This window comes from Humulus lupulus, chromosome 7 (genome assembly GCF_963169125.1).
Source record: "Humulus lupulus chromosome 7, drHumLupu1.1, whole genome shotgun sequence".
NCBI lineage: Eukaryota > Viridiplantae > Streptophyta > Magnoliopsida > Rosales > Cannabaceae > Humulus > Humulus lupulus.
Window position 1 is genome coordinate 12,591,279 of NC_084799.1, and position 10,363 is coordinate 12,601,641.

The window sequence follows — 10,363 nt, forward strand, 5'->3', positions numbered from 1 at the left end:
GAATATACATGAAACAAATTTATGTATGCCAAACACTCTTTAAAGTTCCAAATAAATGAAAAAATAATAAGAGAAACTTTATTCGATGGATTTTAGTACTACAATCACCATTTTTTTTTATTATTATTTTTAATGTTTGTCTAACCATCATTAGAGGCTTTGAAAAACGTATGAATAAATTGTGTGTGATTTGATCCAACGACCATTATGATGAGTTGCATAATGTAAACGATAGACTCGGCTACACAACACTGGGACATCACACAAAAGCAAAATAATGTTATAATTTATGAGTTTATGACAATACCGTTAAAGAAAGAGAGAGAAGACTTGGTTAGTAGCCACGAAATGGCGCGAGACCAAAGGGAAGTAACCGAATTTAGTGGTGCTTGTGAAGAATGTCACGTGTACAATATATCCATTGGGATCCATGCATTTTCCTTTTACTTTTCTTACTCATTCTATCTCTCTTTCTGAAAAGAAAAACATGCCATTTTCTCTGACACTTTTCCTGTTATTATGTTTTAATAACATCATTTCCCCATTTCCAACTCTTTGGCTTTCGCAATATTGATTATATATTCTCAGAGTGATCTGATATGCTTTTTCTCAAAAGGGTCATTTTTCTTTCTTCGAAAAACACAACCCCAGAAGAAGAATTATTCAAACCTTTACAAGTTACAAAAAACAGTACTCAATGAGCTTTTGATTGAAGAAGATAACATATATAATGGTATGCAACCAACCCTTTTCGTATCGTCACTGTATTAATATGTAAAAAGATTTGGTCATTTTCATGCTTTTTCTTATGTGTCTCTGCAGGGAACTCCAGTGAATATCATAGTAGGTTCTCACGTCTGGGCTGAAGACTCAGATATTGCATGGATAGATGGACAAGTATCAAAGATTAATGGAAATGAAGTTGAGATCCAGGCTAGCAATGGGAAAAAGGTATGTGGAAACAAACCCATTTAACAATTTATTAACATATTTTCAAATTTTCATTGATATATATGTGTGTGTGTATTGATTTTGATTATCCATTTTTTACTTTTATGCTTTACAAGATTGTTGCAAAGCTATCAAAAATATACCCAAAAGATACAGAAGCTCCTGCTGGTGGAGTTGATGACATGACAAAGCTTTCTTATCTGCATGAGCCTGGAGTACTGCAGAATTTGAAAGCTAGATATGAGCTTAATGAAATCTATGTAAGTCTTTGTCTCCTTGGTTTCATCATAAATTTTCATATAAAAATCATTAATCTCTTGAATCTTTCTATGTTGATTTTCAGACTTATACTGGAAATATCCTTATTGCCATTAATCCATTCCAAAGATTGCCCCATATTTATGATGCTCATATGATGCAACAATACAAAGGTGCACCTTTTGGAGAGTTAAGTCCTCATGTCTTTGCAGTAGCTGATGTTGCATACAGGTTATTATCTATACTACTACTACTACTTCACATTTTTTATTATTATTGCTTTAATCTCGCCCAATGAACTGAATATGAGTGTCATTAATCATTAATCAATCTAACCAGGGCTATGATCAATGAGGGGAAGAGCAATTCGATCCTTGTCAGTGGCGAAAGTGGAGCTGGTAAAACCGAAACAACAAAAATGCTTATGCAGTACCTTGCCTTTCTTGGTGGCAGAGCTGCTACTGAAGGAAGAACAGTTGAACAGCAAGTGCTTGAAGTATGGTTTATATCTTGACTTTCAGTTTGTGGTTTTTACTATGGTCAATCTAGCACTACTTAATTAGTATATACTGCTTACATTCATAGTTTCTTATACACAAATTTGATGAATGCAGTCAAATCCAGTCCTTGAAGCATTTGGAAATGCTAAAACTCTTAGAAACAACAATTCTAGGTGAGACTTCCTTGCACTTGTTCAGTTAACTTTTTTCTCAAGTTTTCTCATTGGACATGTCTCACATTGTAACAAATCATTATTTTATGTCATTCAACACTTTGTTTTTTAACATTTCTATATGATACTGGTACAGTCGATTTGGTAAATTTGTTGAGATCCAGTTTGATAAGCAAGGAAGAATCTCAGGAGCAGCAATAAGAACTTACCTTCTTGAAAGGTCTCGTGTTTGCCAAATTTCCAATCCCGAGCGCAACTACCATTGCTTTTACCTTCTTTGTGCTGCACCACAAGAGGTATAGTCATCACCAAATGATAGCATTGCAGAGCACAACATAAATTTTTTAATCATGACTAGATTTTTTTTTATTGTGTCAAAAATGGTCAGGAAATTGAAAAGTACAAGTTGGGAAATCCTAAATCATTTCATTATCTTAACCAATCTAATTGTTATGAACTGGTTGGAGTAAGTGATGCTCATGACTACCTTGCTACAAGGAGAGCAATGGACATTGTTGGAATAAGTGCTAAAGAGCAGGTATGGCCTAATCAAAACCAGTGATTTAATGATATAGAACCAAGAGAAACCAACTTCTCACTCCTGTCTCTTCCAGGAAGCAATCTTCAGAGTTATAGCGGCGATTCTTCATCTTGGAAACATTGAATTTGCAAAGGGAAAAGAAATTGATTCATCACTTCCAAAAGATGATACAGCCAAGTTCCATCTAAAAATGACTGCAGACCTTCTCATGTATGGCCTCTTTTTGAGATTGCCCCATTTTTTAGTATTCCACTTTGTTTTGTTTTTTAATTTTACTTTTTTTTTTCTCTTTAGGTGTGATACTGATGCCTTGGAGGATGCATTGTGTAAGCGTGTGATGATCACACCTGAAGAAGTTATTAAACGAAGTCTTGATCCTCAAAGTGCAGCAGTTAGTAGAGATGGCTTAGCTAAGACGATATATTCTCGATTGTTTGACTGGTACGGCATTGATATCACTTACCAGATTCATCACCATTACAAGTATACTCAGTATTTAGATTCTATTGTGATGTTAAGTCTGCTTCTATACTCACAGGTTGGTGGACAAAATTAATAATTCAATTGGACAAGATGCTAATTCAAAATCCCTGATTGGGGTCCTTGATATCTATGGTTTTGAAAGTTTTAAGACTAACAGGTAAACAAAAATAAATAAGGAATGTTTGTAAATACATACAAGAGATATGAACATGAGACTCAATTTCAGCATATTTTTTTGCTGTGCAGTTTCGAGCAGTTCTGTATTAATTTCACAAATGAGAAGTTGCAACAACATTTCAATCAGGTAGTTTGCCTGTTTTTTTAAAGCTTATTCAGCTATTCACTTTTCTTTGACTTTTTTCTAGATTAAAGTAGTGTTTGGTGATGATTTCAGCACGTTTTCAAAATGGAACAAGAAGAGTACACAAAAGAGGAAATTGATTGGAGCTACATTGAATTTGTGGACAATCAAGATGTCTTGGATCTTATTGAAAAGGTTAATTCTACTTACTTCACATTATATCAGCTGCTGTTCATTTTAGTTTCTTTTGAAACAAGATTTTTACTTTTTTTTTTTGGCTTACAGAAACCTGGTGGAATTGTTGCTCTTCTTGATGAAGCTTGGTAAAAATGTTTCTTTCATTTTTGCAATTAAATTTTGCTATTGTTTTTTAATGGAACATGGTCATAGTGCACTTGAAATTATTTTTCTTCCTATCTGGTGGAGAATTTAAGAAATTCCCAAGTATTGCTGAGTTTTATTCAATTTTCTTGCTTTAGTGTTTTCCTTCATTCTCAGTAATTGTTATTTTTATATATTTCAGCATGTTTCCAAAGTCAACACATGAAACCTTTGCAAACAAGCTTTATCAAACATTCAAAAATCACAAACGTTTCATAAAGCCAAAACTTTCTCGGACAGATTTCACTATAAGCCATTATGCTGGCGAGGTATGATTCATCCACTCTTGGTACCAATACTGCTTCTAGCATAATCAGCCTTTGAATTCAGTTTCTTCATCTTATCAATACAACACTTCATTTCAGGTCCTTTATCAATCTGACCAATTTTTGGACAAGAACAAGGACTATGTGGTTCCTGAGCATCAAGACTTGTTGAGTGTTTCCAAATGTTCTTTTGTGGCAGGCCTTTTCCCTCCATTAAAAGAAGAGACAACTAAATCTTCCAAGTTTTCTTCAATCGGTTCTCGTTTCAAGGTATTTTTTTGTTTCGAACATGATGATTATGCTGCAACAAGTTAGCTACTGACATCTATTTTCATGTCCTAAACTGTGCAGTTGCAACTCCAGCAACTAATGGAGACACTAAATTCCACAGAACCTCACTACATCAGATGTGTAAAGCCAAACAACCTTCTGAAACCTGCCATATTTGAGAATGTCAACATCATGCAACAACTGCGCTGTGGTGTAAGTAAAAGCATACTCAAAAAATTTCTTAAGTCCTTTTTTCTTCTCTTTTTCTCCTTTCACATAGCATTGTACAATATCAATGTAGGGTGTTCTAGAGGCAATCAGAATCAGCTGTGCTGGATATCCTACTCGCAAACCTTTCTTTGAATTTATTAACCGATTTGGGCTCCTTGCCCCTGAAGCCTTGGAAGGAAGGTAAGCATACTCTGTCAACACAACTTGGCTATTGGTTCACTTTGTCAAATATGTACTTAGGCAGTTCTGGTTTCTGACCCTTTGTTAATATACTCACAAGCAGCTATGATGAAAAAGTTGCTTGCAAAAAGATTCTAGAAAAGAAGGCACTTAAAGGGTTTCAGGTATATGAAGAGAGTACTTTTCTATGTTTACATGTAGCACTCATGTTTACTTAGCTTTAAAATGGTGTCATGCAGATAGGTAAAACAAAGGTATTCTTAAGAGCTGGTCAGATGGCTGAACTGGATGCAAGGAGATCAGAGGTACTCAGTAGTGCAGCAAAGACTATTCAGAGGCGCATAAGGACACACCAAGCTCGAAAGCAGTTCATTGCACTGCGAAAGGCCACCATAGTTGTGCAATCAATATGGAGAGGTTAGACATCTGAAAAGTATATTAGTATTAGAAATCCTGTTTCCATGGACAACACTAGGATATGCTAAGAGTATGTTGTTTGGTGTATTGTGTAGGAAGACTGGCTTGCAAGGTTTTCGAGAACATGAGGAGGGAGGCAGCTGCTGTTAAAATTCAGAAGAACTTGCGCAGATACCATGCTAGGAAATCATACAAGTCCCTTCATGTCTCTGTGCTTGTATTGCAGACAGGTTTAAGAGCAATGGCTGCTCGAAAACAATTTAGATTCAGGAAGCAAACCAAAGCAGCCATAATTATTCAGGTAATATACCATTATATTAAGCAATGTGGAGGATCTTCACTCTGAACTGTCCTCCAAGACATAAAAGCTAAACTTAAGGTATATGCAGACACGGTGGCGTTGTCACAAATCCGCTGCATACTATAAGAAGCTCAAGAAGAGTTCAATTCTGACACAATGCAGATGGAGGGGAAGAGTTGCAAGAAGGGAACTTAGAAAGCTCAAAATGGTCAGTACTAATGAAGTCAGTCTTATGTATAAAGATTTTTACTGAAACTGAGCTTAGACTCTGGTGATTATAATAAAGGATATTATACTGCTATGTCTTTATTGATACCCTTTCTCACTTTTTTTCAATCTTCAATTTTCTGCAGGAGGCTAGAGAAACAGGTGCACTTAAAGAAGCAAAGGATAAGCTTGAAAAAACAGTGGAGGAACTTACTTGGCGTCTACAATTGGAGAAACGTTTAAGGGTAATTTTCATGTCTTGTAGAAGAATATTGTAATGTAAATAGGATACATGAACGTCTAAGTACTAAGCAATCATAATCTATGCACTTTTGTTTAGAACTATACTCATAAAAAAGGAATGAAACAATGTTTGCAGACCGACTTAGAAGAAGCAAAAGCACAAGAGGTTACAAAGTTGCAGAACTCTTTACAAGAAATGCAGAACAAAGTTGATGAAACAAATGCATTACTTGTCAAGGAACGAGAAGCGGCAAAGAAGGCCATAGAAGAAGCACCTCCTGTGATACAAGAAACTCAAGTACTTGTTGAAGATACCGAAAAGATTGATTCTTTAAAAGCAGAAGTAGAGGGCCTAAAGGTAAAAGTTTTTATGTCATTCAACACAACGTAGAGTCATCTGTTATAACAAATCTTATCTAGATGAAAATTTACTACATGAATGAGCTTTTCCATTGTTAATGGGGAACTTGGCTTCATTTTCAGGATTCATTGAAGTCAGAGAAGGATAGAGCTGAAGACTTCGAAAGAAAGTACAATGAATCTCAAGAATCTAATGAACAAGGACGTAAAAAGCTAGAAGACACAGAGAAAAAAGCTCAACTGCTGCAAGAATCATTGACCAGGTAATATAATCTCTTACATTTTAGTTGAATGATAACATGTCACTGTTATTTTATCATAGTTTTCTTCTGTTTTATCCATGATCATTGAAATACTTAAAACTTCCTTGATTAGGCTAGAAGAGAAGCTCACCAATCTGGAATCAGAAAATCAAGTTCTACGCCAACAAGCTGTGTCAATGGCACCAAATAAGTTCCTTTCCGGGCGTTCTAGATCAATTCTTCAGGTACTACATAAACAGACCTCATATGATAGATTGGCTATAGTAACATTGCAGATAAGCTAACGTTTTTTGTTGTTATCTGTTGATTGGCAGAGAGGTGGTGAAAGTGGTCATTTTGGTGTGGATGTGAAGCCAACTGTGGTAAGAAAAGAAACTAACCTTTCTCAAATTTGATGTAATAGTTAAGAGAACATTTTGATTGGTATTAAACCAAGTTTTCATTCTTGACTTTCCTTTTTCGGTTAATGACATTGCTCAGGACCTGCATAGCTCATCACTGAACCATAGGGAATCATCTGAAGTAGAGGATAAGCCTCAGAAATCACTAAATGAAAAACAACAAGAGAATCAAGAGCTGCTCATTAGATGCATTGCACAGCACCTCGGCTTCTCAGCAAACAGACCTATTGCTGCTTGTATCATATACAAATGTCTTTTGCAGTGGAGATCTTTTGAAGTTGAGAGAACTAGTGTCTTTGATAGGATCATCCAAACCATTGGCCATGCCATTGAGGTTCCGAAATCTCCCAACTCACCATGTTCTTTAGCTTCTTTCACTCTTCTCTACACACTCAACTAAATTCATTCCTTGGATTTTCAGACTCAAGACAACAATGAAGTTTTGGCCTATTGGCTATCCAATGCCTCAACACTCCTCTTACTTCTCCAGAGGACTCTGAAAGCAAGTGGTGCGGCCGGAATGACCCCTCAACGTCGCCGTTCATCATCAGCCACTCTCTTTGGAAGAATGACACAAGTAAAAACAAGCTTTTTGTCCCTCAAAACACTAAATATACTCTTAAAAACTTCCATTATTAACACTTTTGGTGGTGTTGTTGTAGAGTTTCCGTGGAACCCCACAAGGAGTTAATCTTTCATTGATCAATGGTGGTATGAATGGTGGAGTAGACAGTTTAAGACAAGTTGAAGCCAAGTACCCAGCTCTGCTTTTCAAACAGCAACTCACTGCATATGTAGAAAAGATATATGGAATGATTAGAGATAATTTGAAGAAAGAAATCTCTCCTTTACTTGGCTTATGCATACAGGTTTGTTAGTATATTTCATTAATTTCTTGCTTATTATGAACTAATATTCAATTATTTTCTTTAAACTCAATCTAACATATTTTTTTTTAAATATGATTAAGGCACCAAGAACATCAAGAGCAAGCTTGGTTAAGGGATCGTCAAGATCGGTTGCCAACACTGAAGCCCAGAGAGCTCTTATTGCTCACTGGCAAGGGATTGTTGGCAGTCTTGGCAACTTCTTAAACACTTTGAAAGCAAATCATGTTAGTACAAAACCTCTCTTTAAAATGTTAATTTACTAGCATTATTCTGTTCCTTATCTCCATCTTTTTTTTGTAATCATTTTCTAACAGGTACCTCCATTCTTGGTCCGTAAAGTGTTTACACAAATATTTTCTTTCATCAACGTTCAACTATTCAACAGGTGTAGTATTAGATCGATTGGAAAACAACATTCAGTGAACAGAACAAGTATATATGTGTATACATACATATAAATACACTTATATATGTTTGTGTGTGCAGCCTTCTACTAAGACGAGAGTGTTGTTCGTTTAGTAATGGTGAGTATGTTAAAGCTGGATTAGCTGAACTAGAACACTGGTGTTACAAGGCAACTGATGAGGTACTTAATCACTTTTATTGAACTTAATTACTGTCATTTAAAACAAATTAAAAATCTAGATATAACATATATATGTACACACACACACAGTATGCAGGGTCAGCCTGGGACGAGCTCAAGCATATAAGGCAAGCCATTGGGTTTCTGGTACGTAATCTCTATTCTTGTCGTTTTGCAATTTATATATTTGAAAAAAAAGTGCTATAATAAATTGTACACTAAAACTTTTTTCCTTTTTGTTCTTCTTCTTCATATTCAGGTTATACATCAAAAACCCAAGAAAACATTAGATGAAATAAGTCATGATCTGTGTCCGGTATGTATATATATAATATGTTTATATGAATATTATTATGTATGTGACATATTTGGTGTGAATTAATCCAGTAAATTTGGTTTTTGGACAGGTGCTTAGCATACAGCAGCTGTACCGGATCAGTACAATGTATTGGGATGACAAATATGGCACACACAGTGTGTCTACCGATGTAAGTTTCCTTCTTTTATTTTATTTTATGTATATAACTGTGGACATTATTTGATAGTGTTATATTTATACATAAAAAGTGGCAACGTGAATTTATTGTGCTTTCATTTTTATTCTTTGCAAAGTTTATTACCGTTTAGTTGCTGAGATTTTTGTCGTTTTTCACATAGTTTTTTTAAATGTCGTCGTCTTTCCAAATTATTGTCGTTTTCCTATTAATGTCGTTTTAAAATATTTATCGTTTTTCCAAATTATTATCGTTATCCTTTATTATTGTCATTCTAAATCACTGTCGTTTTACCTATGAAAGTCGTTTTCCTTTATTATTGTCTTTTTAATAATGAATGTCGTTTTTTTTTTCTTAATATAGTCGCTTTTCATAGTTATTTTTTGCTTTCCCTAATTAATGTCGTTTTACGGCACTGTGACACTGTAATTCCTTATGATCTTCATCTATTATATATATACTACTCAAACCCTAGCTAGCTTCGATAGCATAAAATTCCATTTATATATATATATATATATTTATATAACACTCACCTTGCTCAGCAACTCTTCTATATATAGGTTATATCGAACATGAGGGTTTTGATGACGGAGGACTCCAACAACGCCGTCAGTAATTCTTTCCTCTTAGATGACGATTCCAGGTATATATATATTTTCATTTAGTTTTCTCGGGAAACAAACAAAGTGAATTAATTTTCTGATCATGTATATACTTTTCTGTTACACAGTATACCATTCTCAGTGGATGACTTATCGAAGTCCATGGAGCAAATAGACATCGCCGACATCGAACCGCCGCCGCTCATCCGTGAGAACTCAGGATTTAGTTTCTTGTTGCCACGTTCAGATTGATCATATATATATATATATATTTATATGTGGCTGTAGTGATTCAAATGAATCAAACAAAACTAGCTAATTAATATGTGTTTATGTTAGCTAGAGAATCTTGGTGTTTTGTATATTGTTAATTTTTTTTTCTTCCATAAATGCTAATTTGATCTTTAGTTTTTCTGTTGTATAAGTACTTGTCCTATTTAGTGAAGAGAACCAATATGATATCATTTTTTTACAATGCCATAAATTTGCATATATAAGTGTATGAATTAATAAATATTATATATATATATATATTATGATCATTAAAGTGTCGTCTTAAATAATTGAATCATCTTTCTGAAACTAAATCACATGAAAGTTTCTTCGTTTGTTTGTTTGTTTTTTTTTTTTTTTTTATGTTTTGTCCTATTTATCTACCTTTATCTATGCACAAATTTAAGTATTTTTTTAATGATATTATTTATTTTGCTACTTAGGTATGACAAACACACATTATGAAAAAAGATAACTAAAATTGCTAGCTAATTTATTCAATTCTACATGCTTTTAATTTAATTATTTATTTAATTTGTAATATGAGAATAATTTGGTAAAAATATATATTAAAATAAAAGTAAAAATTCAATATACAAAGATAATGGCAAGTAATTAAAAAGTATTCATCTATAAAAGTAAAATTATTTTGACAAAATATTTATATAAATTTTATTTCATTTCTATTCTTATTCTAAAATATTTATCAAACAAAATAATATTAATTTTATTCTTATTCTCATTCCATATCTATTTTTGAGCGTTACATACCATTTTATTTTTGTTTT

General features: G+C 33.8%; 1 protein-coding gene across 1 annotated transcript; it reads left to right on the plus strand.

The window, feature by feature from the left end:
- The first annotated feature begins 1,067 nt into the window (after positions 1-1,067).
- Positions 1,068-9,709, plus strand: LOC133790709 (myosin-9). Its single transcript, XM_062228452.1, has 36 exons — positions 1,068-1,211; positions 1,295-1,440; positions 1,549-1,705; positions 1,824-1,882; positions 2,019-2,178; positions 2,271-2,420; positions 2,497-2,633; positions 2,718-2,864; positions 2,962-3,063; positions 3,153-3,210; positions 3,301-3,402; positions 3,493-3,530; positions 3,731-3,857; positions 3,954-4,124; positions 4,206-4,337; positions 4,426-4,535; positions 4,639-4,699; positions 4,775-4,952; positions 5,048-5,253; positions 5,342-5,461; positions 5,607-5,705; positions 5,840-6,061; positions 6,187-6,326; positions 6,439-6,550; positions 6,641-6,688; positions 6,807-7,061; positions 7,149-7,304; positions 7,390-7,596; positions 7,698-7,841; positions 7,932-8,002; positions 8,104-8,203; positions 8,294-8,350; positions 8,463-8,519; positions 8,611-8,691; positions 9,261-9,343; positions 9,431-9,709. The coding sequence occupies exons 1-36, from the start codon at positions 1,134-1,136 to the stop codon at positions 9,552-9,554; spliced, it is 4,395 nt and encodes a 1,464-aa protein (XP_062084436.1). The 5' UTR covers positions 1,068-1,133; the 3' UTR covers positions 9,555-9,709.
- Positions 9,710-10,363: the final 654 nt, after the last annotated feature.

Excerpts from the sequence above, each read along its gene's own strand:
- LOC133790709 (XM_062228452.1), top strand. The coding sequence starts at position 1,134 with ATGACAAAGCTTTCTTATCTGCATGAGCCTGGAGTACTGCAGAATTTG. Across the intron at positions 3,064-3,152 it reads GAAAGTTTTAAGACTAACAG|TTTCGAGCAGTTCTGTATTA; the intron begins GTAAACAAAAAT and ends TTTGCTGTGCAG. Across the intron at positions 7,597-7,697 it reads TACTTGGCTTATGCATACAG|GCACCAAGAACATCAAGAGC; the intron begins GTTTGTTAGTAT and ends AATATGATTAAG.